This window comes from Bombina bombina, chromosome 1 (assembly GCF_027579735.1).
Source record: "Bombina bombina isolate aBomBom1 chromosome 1, aBomBom1.pri, whole genome shotgun sequence".
NCBI classification, from domain to species: Eukaryota; Metazoa; Chordata; class Amphibia; order Anura; family Bombinatoridae; genus Bombina; species Bombina bombina.
Genome location: NC_069499.1, coordinates 688,291,618 through 688,309,571, shown reverse-complemented (window position 1 = coordinate 688,309,571; position 17,954 = coordinate 688,291,618). Strand labels below are relative to the sequence as shown.

At 40.4% G+C, this 17,954-nt stretch overlaps 1 protein-coding gene across 2 annotated transcripts in view; it reads right to left on the bottom strand.

The window, feature by feature from the left end:
- The window catches only part of LOC128645873 (A-kinase anchor protein 17B), a 236,323-nt gene that overhangs the window by 18,400 nt on the left and 199,969 nt on the right, over positions 1-17,954 (bottom strand). For both annotated transcript variants that reach the window (XM_053699177.1, XM_053699178.1), the window contains exons 2-3: positions 16,129-16,905; positions 737-861 (exon numbers count right to left, since the gene is read on the bottom strand). In XM_053699177.1, the coding sequence (XP_053555152.1) occupies positions 737-861; positions 16,129-16,890 (887 nt within the window). In that variant the 5' untranslated portion in view covers positions 16,891-16,905. The remainder of the gene's footprint in view (positions 1-736; positions 862-16,128; positions 16,906-17,954) is intronic.

Genomic DNA, 17,954 nt, shown 5'->3' with positions numbered 1-17,954 from the left:
GGTCAATAAGTATAATGTAGGTGTCGGCGATATCCAGAGCAGCAGATTAGGGGTTAAAAATATAATGTAGGTGTCGGCGATGTCGGGGGCAGCAGATTACGGGTTAATAAGTGTAAGATTAGGGGTGTTTAGACTCGGGGTTCATGTTAGGGTGTTAGGTGTAAACATAAATTTTGTTTTCCCATAGGAATCAATGGGGCTGCGTTACAGAGCTTTACGCTGCTTTTTTGCAGGTGTTAGGCTTTTTTTCAGCCGGATCTCCCCATTGATGTCTATGGAGAAATCGTGCACAAGCACGTACAACCAGCTCACCGCTGACTTAAGCAGCGCTGGTATTGGAGTGCGGTATGGAGCTCAATTTTGCTCTACGCTCACTTCTTGCCTAATAACGCGGGGTTTCTGAAAGCCTATAATACCAGCGCTGTAGGTAAGTGAGCGGTGACAATAACGTGCAAGTTAGCACCGCACCCCTCATAACGCAAAACTCGTAATCTAGCCGATTATTTGCATGTTTTGTGGCTATAAATTTATATGTGAGAGCTTATAAAATATCCATCTGCTACCCCATGTGTTAGGAAGTGGGCAATCACTGCTCTAAAATATAGTGTGTAGTTTAATTGAACATGCAATACTATAGGACACGGCTACTCAGTCAAGTACACCTAAGAGGCCAGTTTAAAAGATTGAACAGCTCAATAAAGAAAATCTTTAAAACGTTATTTATCTATACACTCACCTCTCGGCTTCCTCTTTCTTCTTTTCCTGCTTCCTCTGCTGTTCCAACTCTTGTAGTTTACATCTTTCACTATTCCTCTTACTCACTGCCTCTTCACTGAAGTGTCTAGTTGTATCCAGAGTTACCTTAGAATATATTGAGATAAATAAAGATTTAAGAAAAAGCAGCAATTTATTTTGTGGAATTCACAAAGTATCATTCAAACAAAAACAAAAGTTTTGCATTCTACAAGGACTAGATTGCATTCCAAATGTAAAATGTAAACAAACATTTCTATAAAAGTCTCTGGGGATTTTTCGGTAAACTCAACATTTAATTTTCCCGTAAAATTGTTTAAGTAAAATAAAACAACACTACAATTGTGATAGATTTTCATTTTTTGCTTGCTTTTGCTGTAAAGTACCTTTGAAAAGTTTGCTTGTTCTATTTCCTCCCTGACAGGCTGGATGCCTCCAGATATAAGGAAATGTAATCATCTTTCAATATTCTAAATATTTTTAGCATTTATTTGTAGAGGTTTCTACCAGTGTTTAACTTATGTGCTAATGAGAGTACAAGAAGAGCTGATGAGAAAGGACAAGATTTTGATGTGACAAAATAGAGGGATAAAGTCGATTAAGGTTCCTGAATAGTAGTGTTTTAGGGAACACCTGAAGATTTGAGATCATGGGGCACGTCTTGTGGAGCTAGGCAGAGAATTCCACAAAACTAATCAAGTACTAAGAAACAGCTAGATTACAAGTTTTCAGCACTATAGGGAAATTAACGACCGCCACAAAAGCAGCGTTATTTCATCTCCCTATAGCGCTGCTATTACAAGTTTTAAAAAAGAAGGCTTGTGCGGGCGATATGGTGACGTTGAGCTCCATACCGCACCAAAATACAAGTGCTGCTTTGACGTGCTCGTGCACGATTTCCCCATAGACATCAATGGGGAGAGCTGGCAAAAAAAAACCTAACACCTGCGATCGTGGAAACAAAAGCTCCGTAACGCAGCCCCATTGATGTCTATGAGGAAATAAAAAGTTATGTTTAAACCTAACCTCCTAACATAAAAACCACATATAAACACCCCTAATCTGCCGCCCCCAACATCGTCGCAACCTACATTAGTTATTAACCCCTAATCTGCCACCCCCAATGTCGCAGCCACTATACTAAAGTTATTAACCCCTAAACCTCTGGCCTCCAACATCACTAACACTAAATAAATATATTAACCCCTAAACCTAACCATAACCCGTACCCTAAGCATAACCCTAACGTAACCCTAAGCCTGAGTCTCACCCTAACACCCCCTAACTTAAATATAATTAAAATAAATCTAAATAAACCTTACAATTATTACCTAAATAATTCCTATTTAAAACTAAATATTGTAGCTATCTTAGGTTTTATTTTTATTTCACAGCAAAGTTTGTATTTATTTTAACTAGGTAGACTAGTTAGTAAATAGTTATTAACTATTTACTAACTACCCAGTTAAAATAAATAAAAAGTTACCTGTAAAATAAAACCTAACCTGCCTTACACTAAAAACTAACATTACAATAAAATAAAATAAATGATTAAAATACAATTTTCTAAATTACAAAAAAATAAACACTAAATTACAAAAAATAAAAAACCACATTATCAAAAATAAAAATGAATTACTCCTAATCTAATAGCCCTATCAAAATAAAAAAGCACCCCAAAATAAAAAAAAACCTAGCCTACACTAAACTGCCAATGGCCCTTAAAAGGGTCTTTTGTGGGGCATTGCCCCAAAGAAATCATCTCTTTTACCTGTAAAAAAAAAAAAAAATACAAACACCCCCAACAGTAAAACCCACCACCCAACCAACCAACCCCCTAAATAAACCGAAGCTAACCATTGCCCTGAAAAGGGCATTTGGATGGGCATTGCCCTTAAAAGGGCATTTAGTTTTTTTACATTACCCCAACCCTAAGCTAAAAAAAAAAAAACACCCAAAACAAAACCTTAAAAAAACCTAACACTAACCCCCGACGATCCACTTACAGTTATCGAGGTCCGGACATCCATCCTCATCCAGCCGGTGAAGTCATCATCCAGGCGGCAAGGAGTCTTCATCCGGGCAGCCTCTTCCATCTTCATCCAGCTGATGAAGTCCTCATCCAGATGGCAAGAAGTCTTCATCCAGACAGCATCTTCTATTTTTATCCATCCGATGTGGAACGGGTCCATCTTCAAGACATCCAGCGCGGAGCATCCTCTTCTTAAGATCATCGCTGGAAAATGAAGCTTCCCTTTAAGTGACGTAATCCAAGATGGCATCCTGTACATTCCTATTGGCTGAAAGATTTCTATCAGCCAATAGGAATTAAAGGTGAAAAAATCCAATTGGCTGTTGCAATCAGCCAATAGGATTGAGCGCTCATTCTATTGGCTGTTCCAATCAGCCAATAGAATGAGAGCTCAATCCTATTGGCTGATTGCATCAGCCAATAGGATGAAAGCTCAATCCTATTGGCTTATTGCAGCAGCCAATAGGATTTTTTCACCTTTAATTCCTATTGGCTGATAGAAATCTTTCAGCCAATAGGAATGTAAGGGACGCCATCTTGGATGACGTCACTTAAAGGGAAACTTCATTTTACAGCGACCATCGTAAGAAGAGGATGCTCCGCGCCGGATGTCTTGAAGATGGACCCGCTCCAGATGGATGAATAAAGAAGATGCCATCTGGATGAAGACTTCTTGCTGTCTGAATGAGGACTTCGCCGGCTGGATGAAGATGGAAGAGGCCGCACGGACTTCTTGCCGCCTGGATGATTACTTTGCCGGCTGGATGAGGATGGATGTCCGAACTTCGAAAACTGTAAGTGGATCGTCGGGAGTTAGTGTTAGGTTTTTTTAAGGTTTTTTTGGGTGGGTTTTATTTTTAGCTTAGGGTTTGGGCAATGTAAAAGAGCTAAATGCCCTTTTAAGGGCAATGCCCATCCAAATGCCCTTTTCAGGGCAATAGGTATCTTAGGTTTATTTAGATAGGTTTTTATTTGGGGGGGGGGTTGGTTGGTTTTACTGTTGGGGGTGTTTGTATTTTTTTTTACAGGTAAAAGAGCTGATTTCTTTGGGGCAATGCTCCACAAAAGGCCCTTTTAAGGGCCATTGGCAGTTTAGTGTAGGCTAGGGTTTTTTTTATTTGGGGGGGGGCTTTTTTATTTTGATAGCGCTATTAGATTAGGAGTAATTCGTTTTTATTTTTGATAATGTGCTTATTTTTTTTGTAATTTAGAAAATTGTATTTTAATAATTTTATTTATTTTATTGTAATGTTAGTTTTTAGTGTAAGGCAGGTTAGGTTTTATTTTACAGGTAACTGTATTTATTTTAGCTAGGTAGTTAGTAAATAGTTAATAACTATTTACTAACTAGTCTACCTAGTTAAAATAAATACAAACTTACTTGTGAAATACAAATAAAACCTAAGATAGCTACAATTTAACTATTAGTTATATTGTAGCTAGCTTAGGTTTTATTTTACAGGTAAGTTTGTACAGTATTTAGTTTTTGTTTTTTTTTTAGTTTTTTTTTTATTTATAAACAAGCTTTATTATCAGGTAATAAACAACATTACATAGATTAGGTACGTCATGCAAGACATTTGTTACAAACATGAATACAATATTCAGAAATGGTCAATAATGACTGCCCTTCAATAGCTTGATTTTTGTCTAGTATTTTTCAAACAAATAAAACTAATAACATATAGCGAGATCCTGGTTAGTCAAAACATTTCCTCTCTCTGTCTCAGCACACAAAACAGGTAGCTTCTAGTTGTAAGAGTGAAGGCAGAGTAGAGAAAGAAGGGGGGTGAAGAACGTAGAGAGGCGGCACATAGGGAGAAAGGGGGGGGAAAGGGGAGCGGGAAAGGGGAGCGGGAAAGAGAGCGAGAAGAAAAAAAAAAAAAAAGGGAATTTAAATTTGGGGGGGGGGGGGGGGGGGGGTTATTCTGTTAGGAAACACTGACCGCAGAGTCAGTACTCATTTATACTAGAGAACTGTTCCATCTTTCCAACATCATCTCATAAACTTCAATTTGGCCTATCTTGAGGTAGTGTAGCTTTTCTAGTGCTAGGAGGTCAGATACAGAAGACTGCCAATCGCCCGATGTGGGGACATCAGGCGATTTCCATTTTTTGGGGATCAGTCGCTTTGCTCCTGTGAGCATTAATAGTAGCAGGGGCCGATAGAGCGCATTTTTAATTTTCGGTAGGTTTAGAAAAAGTAAGGTTTCTAGGGACTTGGGGACCTCTATTTCCATGATATCCGATATTTTACCCAACACTCCCGCCCAAAAGCTATCCAACTTCGGGCACGACCACCAGATATGTGTGAGCGTACCGAGCTCGCCACAATCCCTCCAGCACAGGGGGCTGGCTCTGGGGAAAAGGCGATGTATCCTACTCGGAGTATGATACCATCTGCATTGTAATTTTAGTTGGATCTCCTGTACGGTAGCCGATACTGATGATCGCCTTACCAAGGAGAATGCCCGGTACCACTCCTCATGAGAGTGTTCCGTGTCAAGCTCCCTATGCCATGAAGCTATATACGTGGGAGGAGGGGTGTCAGGACCAATCAGCAGTAATTTGTAGATGAGGGAAATCAGTCGCCTCTGCAGATTGCTAGTGATACATAGTCGTTCAAATGGAGTGAGGTCCCTGGTTAATTGGTCTTAAGATGTGTTATGTAGTGCACTAATTGATTATATCTCAGCCACGAGGTGAAAATGGGGTCATTTATTTCTTTCATTTGAATCTGAGTTTTAAATCCCCCGTTTTCTATGGCGCTATAAAGACATCCCTCTTTTAGAGTGTAGGGGGTGCACAATCTCGATCCCAACTTGTGGTATGGTAGTGCAGGGTTTTCCAGTGTAGGTAGCAGAGGTGAAAGTCCTCGTGTGATGTTGACAGAGGATGAAGACGCTCTATCCCATTCAGTTAGCACATCTTTTAATATAGGGTATCTGTTTAGGACTTTAGGGCGTTGATTCATGGGAATCCAAGCTAGTGTGCCTACGTTGTTAAGTCCCAAAATTTGACTATCTATTCTAACCCATAGTTTGTGGTTTCCATTTTGTGACCATTCTACAATATGCTGCAGAGCTATGGCCTGTTTGTATGTTTTCAGATCTGGGAAACCCAACCCTCCCCTATCTCTAGGAAGGTACATAGTCCTCCGCGGTATTCTGGGCCTAGTGCCTGTCCATACAAACTGTTCTAATAACCTCTGCATTTGTGGGATGTAGTCTTCCGGTAGGGAGATCGGGATAGTCTGCAAAATATATAGAATGCGTGGTAGCACGTTCATTTTAATTACCCCTATTTTACCAAGCCATGAAAGTGGCTTGTTTTTCCAGGACGAGAGATCATTAGTGATGTCCTGCTTTAGTTTCAAATAGTTTTCTTTGAATATGTCTTGGTGTTTTTGCGGTATATAAATGCCAAGATACTTTAGCTTTGTTGTGGATATTGGGATATTGTATATGTCTCTGAGCATATCTATGTGTTCTTGAGGGGCATTAATGTTAAGTAACTCAGATTTCCCTAAGTTTAAGTGGAAATTTGAGACCTTTCCGTAGTTATTTAACTCCCTAAGGAGTTCAGGTACCGATGTGTGTATGTTCGTGAGAGTGTAAAGAATGTCGTCCGCGTAGAGTGCCTGTTTATGTTCAATGTCGCCCAGTTTGACCCCCGTGATTTTGTCATTTCGCCGAATCCTCTGTGCCAGAGCCTCTATGGACAGGACAAACAATAAAGGAGACAGAGGACACCCCTGTCTAGTTCCGTTTGTTATTTTGAACGGTTCTGAAAGCGTGCCGTTTACCCTCAATCGGGCACCCGGGTCGGAATACAGCGAGAACACCATGTTCAGGAAACTCTCTCCGAAGTTCATTGATCGCATCACTCGGCGCAGAAAAGGCCACCCGACCCGGTCGAAGGCCTTCTCTGCGTCGGTAGAGAGGAGGGCCATAGGCACACCTTCAACTCTTGCATAGTTTGTCAGCTGTAGGACCTTGGTGGTGTTGTCACGTGCCTCCCTACCCGGGATGAAGCCCACCTGCTCTGGAGAAATCAAATTTGGTAGAAATTTATTGAGGCGTTTTGTCAGAATTTTAGCTAGCAGTTTAATGTCCGTGCTTAGTAAGGATATTGGTCTGAAATTTTCTGGGGTTGTGGGTTCCTTACCCGGTTTGGGGATAACCGTTATGTGTGCCTCCAGCATGGACTTCATCAGTTTGGGGCAGTCACGTAGGTTATTAAATAATTGGAGCAAGCTTGGGGCCAGTAAAGGAAGGAATGTCTTAAAGTATCTGGGTGTGAGTCCATCCGGACCCGGGCATTTCCCTTTGGGGAGATCCCTAATTGCATCAGTCAGTTCCTCTAGGGTAATTGGGGCGTCTAGGGTGTCCATATCTGCGTCTTCAAGTTGGGGTAACTCTAGGTCAGAGAGGTACTTGTCAATTTGGTTTTCCTCATTAGATGGTGAGTCTGCAGTTTGCGTTCCGTCTAATTTGCTAGGCAAATTATATAGTTTGCTATAGTAGGTGTGAAAGGTTTCTGCAATCTGTCTACAACCCTTGATTTTGGAGCCATCTTTCGCTTTTAAGTGATGTATATAGGCTTTAAGCTGCGATCTACGGATCGATCTCGCCAACAGTTTGCCTGGCTTGTTGCCCCCCTCATAGTACTGTTGTTTGGTCCAAAACAGTCGTCTGTGATGGGCTGTCATAAGATGGTTTTTAAGGTTTAGCTTGGCCGTTGTAATGCTAGTTTTGATTGTTTTATCAGTCGGTTTGAGCTTATGTTTAGCCTCTAGGTCAGAGATTGCAGTCAGTAGCTGTGTGTGTTTCTCTCTATATGACCTAATCTGCCTTGCTTTATGTTTGAGTTAAACACCACGGATAACACACTTGTGCGCTTCCCATGTATTTGGTAGGGAAGTACTCGTGGGGTCGTTGATTGAGAAATATTCGGTCAGAGACTTGCTTACGTCTTCAGCTATGGGCGGTGATTCCAGTAAGGAGTCATCCAACCTCCAGATATATGTTGTTGGGGGGATGTCGGGCCATACCACCCTGCACATCACGGGGGCAACAGTATTTAGTTTTAAATAGGAATTATTTAGGACGGTAATAAATTGTAAGGTTTATTTAGATTTATTTTAATTATATTTAAGTTAGGGGGTGTTAGGGATAGGCTTAGGGTTATGTTAGGGTTAGGGGTTAATATATTTAGGTAGAGTTAGTGATCTGGGAGGTCAGAGGTTTAGGGGTTAATAATTTATTTAAAGGGACAGTCAACACCAGAATTTTTGTTGTTTTAAAAGATAGATAATCCCTTAATTACCAATTCCCCAGTTATGCATAACCAACACAGTTATAATTATACACGTTTTACCTCTGTAATTACCTTGTATCTAAGCCTCAGCAGACTGCCCCCTTATTTCAGTTCTTTTGACAGACTTGCATTTTAGCCAATCAGAGCTGTCTCCATGCTAAATTCACGTGCATGAGCTCAATGTTATCTATATGAAACACGTGAACTAATGCCCTCTAGTGGTGAAAAACTATCAAAATGTATTTAGATGAGAAGCAGCCTTCAAGGTCTAAGAAATTAGCATATGAACCTCCTATGTTTAGCTAAGAATACCAAGAGAACAAAGCAAGATTTGTTATAAAAGTAAATTGGAAAGTTGTTTAAAATTACATGCCCTATTTGAAACATGAAAGTTTTTTTTGGACTTGACTGTCCCTTTAAGTATATTTCGTTGTGGGGGCCTTGCAGTTTAGTGGTTAATAGGTTTATTATTGCGGCGGTGTGGGCGGACAGCAGATTAGGGGTTAATAATCTTTAAATAGTGTTTGTGATGCGGAAGGGCTGCAGTTTAGGGGTTAATAGGTTTATTATAGTGGCAACAATGTCGGGGAGCAGCGGAATAGGGGTTCATAATTTTTTTTTTTTGTGGCGGCGATGTCCGGAGCGGCAGATTAGGGGTTAATAAAGTTATTATAGTGTTTGCGATGTGGGAGTGCCTCGGTTTAGGGGTTAATAGGTAGTTTATGGGTGTTAGTGTACTTTTTAACACTTTAGTTATGAGTTTTAAGCTACAGCTTTGTAACGTAAAACTCATACCTACTGACTATAAGGTGGCGGTACAGATCTTGTCGGTTATAGGGTGTACCGCTCACTTTTTGGCCTCCCAGGCAAAATCGGCATACCGGCGCTATGGAAGTCCCATTGAAAAAGGACTTTTTAAAAAGTGCGGTACTGACGTTGCGTGACGGCCAAAAAGGTGTGCGGTACACCTATACCTACAAGACTTGTAATAGCGGCGTTAGGGGAAAAAAGTAAATTTATGCTTACCTGATAAATTAATTTATTCTATGGTACGACGAGTCCATGGATTCATCCTTTACTTGTGGGATATTATCCTCCTGTTAACAGGAAGTGGCAAAGAGCACCACAGCAGAGCTGTCTATATAGCTCCTCCCTTAGCTCCACCCCCCAGTCATTCGACCGAAGGTACAGGAAGAAAAAGGAGAAACTAAAAGGTGCAGAGGTGACTGAAGTTTAAAATAAAAAAATATAATCTGTCTTAAAATGACAGGGCGGGCCGTGGACTCACCGTACCATAGAAGAAATTAATTTATCAGGTAAGCATGAATTTACTTTTCTTCTATAAGGTACGATGAGTCCACAGATTCATCCTTTACTTGTGGGATACAATACCAAAACTACCGGACACGGATGAACGGGAGGGACAAGACAGATGGTTAAACAGAAGGCACCACTGCTTGAAGAACTTTTCTCCCAAAAATATCCTCCGAAGAAGCAAAAGTATCAAATTTGTAAAATTTGGAAAAGGTATGAAGCGAAGACCAAGTTGCAGCCTTACAAATCTGTTCAACAGAAGCATAATTTTTAAAAGCCCATGTGGAAGCCACCGCTCTAGTAGAGTGAGCTGTAATCCTTTCAGGAGGCTGCTGTCCAGCAGTCTCGTATGCCAAACGGATGATGCTTTTCAGCCAAAAAGAAAGAGAAGTAGCCGTAGCTTTTTGACCTCTACGTTTTCCAGAATAGACAACAAACAAAGAAGATGTTTGACGGAAATCTTTGGTTGCTTGCAAGTAAAACTTCAAAGCACGAACCACGTCCAAGTTGTGCAACAGACGCTCCTTCTTAGAGGAAGGATTAGGACACAGAGAAGGAACAACAATTTCCTGATTGATATTCCTATTAGTAACAACCTTAGGAAGGAATCCAGGTTTGGTACGCAAAACCACCTTATCAGCATGGAAAACAAAATAAGGCGAGTCGCATTGTAATGCAGATAGTTCAGAAACTCTTCAAGCCGAAGAGATAGCAACTAAAAACAGAACTTTCCAAGATAGAAGCTTAATATCTATGGAATGCATAGGTTCAAACGGAACCCCTTGAAGAACTTTAAGAACTAAATTCAAACTCCATGGCGGAGCAACAGGTTTAAACACAGGCTTGATTCTAACTAAAGCCTGATAGAACGACTGAACGTCTGGAACATCTGCCAGACGCTTGTGCAGTAGAATTGATAAAGCAGATATCTGTCCCTTTAAGGAACTAGCTGATAGCCCCTTCTCCAATCCTTGGAGAAAGGACAAAATCCTAGGAATCCTGATCTTACTCCATGAGTAGCCTTTGGATTCGCACCGATAAAGATATTTACGCCATATCTTATGATAAATTTTCCTAGTGACAGGCTTTCGAGCCTGAATCAAGGTATCTATGACCGACTCAGAGAAACCCCGCTTGGATAAAATCAAGCGTTCAATCTCCAAGCAGTCAGCCACAGAGAAACTAGATATGGATGCTGGAATGGACCTTGAATAAGAAGGTCCTGTCTGAGTGGCAGAGTCCATGGTGGAAGAGATGACATGTCCACCAGGTCTGCATACCAAGTCCTGCGTGGCCACGCAGGTGCTATCAAAATCACTGAAGCTCTCTCCTGTATGATTCTGGCAATCAAACAAGGAAGGAGAGGAAATGGTGGAAACACATAAGCCAGGTTGAACGACCAGGGTACTGCTAGAGCATCTATCAGTACTGCCTGAGGATCCCATGACCTGGACCCGTAACAAGGAAGTTTGGCGTTCTAACGAGACGCCATCAGATCCAATTCTGGTGTGTCCCATTGCTGAATCAATTGTGCAAACACCTCCGGATGGAGTTCCCACTCCCCCGGATGAAAAGTCTGGCGACTTAGAAAATCCCCTTCCCAGTTCTCCACTCCTGGGATATAGATTGCTGATAGATGTCAAGAATGAGTCTCTGCCCATCAAATTATTTTGGTAACCTGTATCATCGCTAGAGAACTCTTTGTTCCACCCTGATGATTGATATATGCTACAGTCGTGATATTGTCCGACTGGAATATTATGAATCTGGCTGAGGCCATGCCTGAAGCGCGTTGAATATCGCTCTCAGTTCTAGAATATTTATCGGGAGGAGAGCCTCCTCCTGAGTCCACAAACCCTGTGCTTTCAGGGAATTCCAGACTGCACCCCAGCCCAATAGGCTGGCGTCCATCGTCACTATGACCCACGCTGGCCTGTGGAAACACATTCCCTGGGACAGATGATCCTGTGACAACCACCAAAGAAGAGAGTCTCTGGTCTCTTGATCCAGATATATCTGAGGAGATAAATCTGCATAATCCCCATTCCACTGTTTGAGCATGCATAGTTGCAGTGGTCTGAGATGCAAGCGAGCAAACGGAACTATGTCCATTGCCGCTACCTTTACTCCGATTACCTCCATACACTGAGCCACTGACGGCCGAGGAATGGAATGAAGAGCTCGGCAGGTGGTTAAAATCGTTGTTTTCCTGACCACCGTCAGAAAATTTTTCATGTCCACCGAATCTATCAGAGTTCCCAGGAATGGAACTCTTGTGAGAGGGATAAGTGAACTCTTTTTTACGTTCACCTTCCACCCGTGAGATCTTAGAAAAGCCAACACGATGTCCGTGTAAGACTTGGCTAGTTGGTAAGTCGACGCCTGAATTAAGATATCGTCCAGATAAGGTGCCACTGCTATGCCCCGCGGCCTTAGAACTGCCAGAAGGGACCCTAGCACCTTTGTGAAAATTTTGGGAGCTGTGGCTAACCCGAAGGGAAGAGCCACAAACTGGCAATGCTTGTCCAGAAAGGCGAACCTGAGGAACTGGTGAGGATCTTTGTGGATAGAGATGTGTAGATACGCATCCTTTAAGTCCACGGTGGTCATATATTGACCCTCCTGGATCATTGGTAAAATAGTCTGAATGGTCTCCATCTTGAAAGATGGGACTCTGAGGAATTTGTTTAGGATCTTGAGATCTAAAATTGGTCTGAAGGTTCCCTCTTTTTTGGGAACCACAAACAGATTGGAGTAAAACCCCTGCCCCTGTTTTGTTTTCGGAACTGGGCGGATCACTCCCATGGTATATAGGTCTTCTACACATCGTAAGAACGGCTCTCTTTTTGTCTGGTTTGCAGACAATTGAGAAAGATGGAATCTCCCCCTTGGAGGAGAATCTTTGAAATCTAGAAGATACCCCTGGGTTACAATTTCTAAAGCCCAGGAGTCCTGAACGTCTCTTGCCCAAGCCTGAGCAAAGAGAGAAAGTCGGCCCCCTACTATATCCGGTCCCGGATTGGGGGCTACCCTTTCATGCTGTCTTGGTGGCAGCAGCGGGCTTCTTGGCCTGTTTACCTTTGTTCCAAGTCTGGTTAGGTCTCCAGACTGACTTGGAATGAGCAAAATTCCCCTCTGGTTTTGCAGCAGGGGAAGAGGTAGAGGGACCACCTTTGAAGTTTCGAAAGGAACGAAAATTATTTAGTTTGGTCCTCATCTTATTTGTCTTATCCTGAGGAAGGGCATGGCCTTTCCCTCCAGTGATGTCTGAAATGATCTCTTTCAGTTCAGGCCCGGATAGGGTCTTACCTTTGAAAGGGATGGCTAAAAGCTTAGATTTTGATGACACATCAGCAGACCAGGATTTAAGCCACAACGCTCTGCACGCTAAAATGGCAAAACCTGAATTCTTTGCCGCTAATTTAGCCAGTTGAAAAGCGGCATCTGTAATGAAAGAATTAGCTAGCTTGAGAGCCCTAATTCTATCCAGAATATCATCTAATGGGGTCTCAACCTGAAGAGCCTCCTCCAGAACCTCGAACCAAAAAGCAGCTGCAGTAGTTACAGGAACAATTTATGCTATAGGTTGGAGAAGAAAACCCTGATGAACAAATATTGTCTTAAGGAGACCCTCTAATTTTTTATCCATAGGATCTTTGAAAGCACAACTGTCCTCAATAGGTATAGTTGTACGCTTAGCCAGGGTAGAAATAGCTCCCTCCACCTTAGGGACCGTCTGCCACGAGTCCCGCATGGTGTCCGATATGGGAAACATTTTCTTAAAAGTAGGAGGGGGAGCGAACGGAATACCTGGTCTATCCCACTCCTTAGTAACAATGTCCGAAATCCTCTTAGGAACTAAAAAAATAAGTGTAGGCAGGAACCTCTAGAAATCTGTCCATTTTACACAATTTCTCTGGAACTACAATAGGGTCACAATCATCCAGAGTCGCTAAAACCTCCCTGAGCAACAAGCGGAGGTGTTCTAGTTTAAATTTAAAAGCCGTCATATCTGAGTCTGTCTGAGGGAACATCTTTCCTGAATCAGAAATCTCTCCCTCAGACATCAAATCCCTCACCCCCAACTCAGAACATTGTGAGGGTACATCGGATATGGCTAATAAAGCGTCAGAGGGCTCAGCATTTGTTCTCAAACCAGACCTACTGTGCTTCCCCTGCAACCCAGGCAGCTTAGATAAAACCTCTGTGAGGGTAGTATTCTTAACTGCGGCCATATCTTGCAGGGTGAAAGAATTAGACGCACTTGAGTACTTTGGCGTCGCTTGTGCGGGCGTTAATGGTTGTGACACTTGGGGAGAATTAGATGGCATATCCCTTCTGACTGAGAATCATCCTGCGACATACTTTTAGTAGCTAAAATATGTTCTTTGCAATTTATTGACCTTTCAGTGCATGAGGGACACATTCTAAGTGGGGGTTCCACAGTGGCTTCTAAACATATTGAACATTGACTTTCCTCAATGTCAGACATGTTGATCAGTCTAGTAATGACTACAAACAAGCTTAAAAAACGGTATTGCGCCTTTAAGAGAAAAAAAGCATACACGTTCTGCAAAACTGCTTTAAAATACACCAAATTTTCCAAATTTTTGATAGCAGACTCAATTTGTGTAGTTAAGTTTGCCCCACAAGAAAATAAAACATTTAACCCTTTAATGTGCAAACCGGATTGAAATAAGGCCTAAATCCAGAAAAAACACCCCCAGCACCTCGCCACAGCCCTGCTGTGGCGCCTACCTGCCCTCAGGGATTGTAAATATGGGGTTAAAGCTTCGATTTGGCCCAAAACATCCACAAGGGCCCTCAGGAGTTGGAGTTTGCTGCTTGCTGAGTGAAAACAACTGCGCATCTGAGGCTCGAAAATAGGCCCCGTCCATCTCACTCGATGTCTCTACAGCCTCAAAGAACCGCACCAGAGCGCTTTTAAACTAGCCATGTGGGTTCTGAGACCCAAAAAATAAGCCAAGTGTACCATCAATAAAGTTGCCCAAAAAACGTTATTGCCCACAAAACGTTAAAAGCACTCCCAGTTACAAAACGTTTGCCCACAAACATTCAAAAACTCAGTGTCAACCATTTTTAATTAGCCCCTTATTGCAAGCTTAGTAATGCCCTTATATAGCTCTTAGGATTACTGATTACCCTTACCCTCATGGGGATACTGTCAGCCTTTCTGAAATACACAGTCTCTCCAGAAAAAATGACTGAACATACCTCACTGCTATATAGCATGAAAACGTTTCCTGTACCCCTCAGCCTCTGTGGGAACTGTACTGGATCTTAGTGACAAATGCTAAGATCATCATCCTCCAGGCAGAAGTCTTCATCCATCTGCTGCCTGAGAGTAAATAGTACTGGTACCATTTAAAACAAAAAACTCTTGCTTGAAGAAATTAAAAACTAATATTTTATCACCTCTTTCACTTTACCCTTCCTAGTACTTAGAGTAGGCAAAGAGAATGACTGGGGGGTAGAGCTAAGGGAGGAGCTATATAGACAGCTCTGCTGTGGTGCTCTTTGCCACTTCCTGTTAGCAGGAGGATAATATCCCACAAGTAAAGGATGAATCCATGAACTCGTCGTACCTTAAAGAAGAAAGCAGCGTTATGAAGCATAACTACACTTTTTCGCTTATAATGCCAAACTTGTAATCTAGCTGAAAGTCTGGTAGATGTGAACATAATGAGGTGACTAGAGAGGCGGAAAAAAGTTTAAAAAAAATTGGACAGAGCAAAGGAGGACGGTAGAGGTATATTTGGATACAAGGGAAGAGATTTAGACAGGTGCAGTGTTATTTAGATACTTTTATGTTAGGGTAAGAATTTTCTAATTTAATTTGAAATGCTTTTTCTTTATTTTATAGATATTTTGGTTAGATGAAAGCACAAACTGGTTTACATTTGTAATTAGCCACAGTAAAGGAAACAAGGAACATAATTATTATCAATTATTAGTCAAGCAAAATTCTGTTACGCTGTGTTTTCTTTTTAAAGAGGTTTATCCCTGAACTTCTCTAAAATTAGATTATTTTTTTTTTAATTGTGCTAAAATAATTTTAAAATATTTTCTTAGCAGTGCTTAATTGCAGATAAATATGACTTTAAGGTCCATTGCAGTGGAAAGTGATCTAGCCAAGATTACAGCCTGGAATGCTTGGGCATTAAATAAAACAGAGGGGAAAAATGTTTGTCTAAAGCAGCTTTTTAATTTTTATTTTGTTCACTTCAACTCATATTATTGTAATATTATTTTTGTTACGTTTTCTTTATTCACAATATTAATTGGATTATCTAGACTTTACAGCTAATCTATTTCTATTGCAGTATGCCCCATGTTTAAAGGATATATAATATATATATATATAAATAAATTAATAAAATATTATTATATAGGCATAGGGTGATGATGGGATATGTAGGCTTAATCCCCAGGATCGACCACATGGAAAATTCTCAGTTATGTTTTGATACTTTGAATCAACAATATTTACAAAGCAGATTTAAAATGTATATCTTATGACAGGTTCCTGTGAATGAACATTGTTTATGCAGTTAGATGCTCATTACTCAAATCCTAGCTAAACTTGGTGATCACATATAACTTCAGTCACCAAGTTTTCAATAATATCCCAAGTGTTAAAAAATATTGAAAAAACTACTTTTCTAAACGGTAATCAGCAAACATATTACCTTCATGTCACACGCCAATGATTTTCCATCATCTCCTGTAAACATAAGCTTCATTCCTTGAAGTGACTGCACAGCAGTTATGAGGTTTGTGTTATCTTCATATTGTAGAAAAGCATCAAAGGTATTTAGGCTTCCTGAGTTCAAAGGATTAGAGTTTGCAATACTATCCTCTCTGTATGGATCTAGCATAGGTATATCTAAATTTAATAGTTTCCCAAACTTTTCAAATACACTTCTAAGAATATCTTCACTTGGCTTTTCAATAGGTGAACCAGAAAATACAAACCATTTGCATGGTAACCCTTCCAAATGAATGCAGGGTGAAGCTGAATCAGTCATGGCAATGGGATCTGGATCATTCTCAGTTTCTGGTAATAAGGATGGCAATTCTGATATTGATGGGGAATCAATAGGTGCTTCAGTGACCTCAATAAGTGAATGTTCGCTAAAGCTGTTTATCTGTATGGTTTGTCCATTAAGTTTTTCCAAGAAAATCTGTGCCAAACTTTTAGTATCAGCTTCAGCTTCTATTCGAATGAATTCTTTTGTGCTTCTTGAAACCTTAATAGAACTAAAATAGTCAGGGGCCACAAAACTCTTTATTTGTTCCAAAATCTCCCAGTTTGATATTGGTCTGCATGGGTCTATTCCTTCTGGAAGCATCACTGTGATTATTAACTTTGCCTTTGGTTTCAGATAGAGATGGTAAAGTGCACTCAATTCCACAGCTTCTGAGTCATCATACACCATAGTAACCATCATTGTGTCCAAATCACTCTAACAAAACAAAAGAATATACAGAATAATTTAAACACAGAAAATTATAATTTTCCCCTAGGCACAAAATTCTTTTTAAAGTGAAGGTATCTCTGTTTACTTCGGCAAAGCGAGCGCGGCCCCGTTTCGTGCATGCGCACTGAAAAGTTTATTTAAGCACTGTAAGGTAACATATTGCGGGCGAATTACGCATGCGCTGAAATAGGCAATTAACTTGTTTAACGCATGCGCATTGATGCGAGTCGGAGAACGCTGCACATGCGCATTTTGGATAGTCACCGTGCACGAGCCTACTAGAAACGTATAGAGCGGGTGGGACCGCTCTATACGTCACTGGATCAAAAACCAGGAAACAACTAATGGGAGGAGAATAGAAGGGAACTGTAAGCAAAAAAGACTGTACAAAATAATAAAAATAATAAAAATAAAAAGTGATTGCAAAAAATTAATATAGCGACTAGATATTTAATATGCATAGAAGTGTTATAATAAAATATGAAGGCTCTAACTTAACCTTCATTTTAAGATAGAATGTACAATTCAGGGTGGATTTGATTTAAATCAGGTTTTAAAAATAAATAGACAGTAACAATAATAACTTGATTAGATTATTTTTCCAGTTATATCATAAAAATTACTGATTTGGTTATATCCCATTATAAATACATAGATAATTATGAAATTATTGGAGGTGAACTATCTCCAGTTTAATAGGTTAATCATTCATATTTGATCAACTTTTCATCTATTTTATTTGAAAGAGAAAAATGAAAAATACCTTAACGGCAAATTAAATATTTTTTATTTAACTAAAGAAAAATTATTACCTTAATAACAACAATTTAAATCTTTTTTTATTTAACTAAAACGATAACATTATAGTTTTTCATTTATTTTTTACTGCTTGTCCTTCCCTCCACACACTTGTGCAGATCTATCCCACTCCAAACAATTTTTTATTCATTCTTGAAATTTAGAAAGGGGTTGATTCTATGTACATAAATAAATTTGCAGGGGAACAATGGGATAAAAGGGATAGTAAAGTCAAA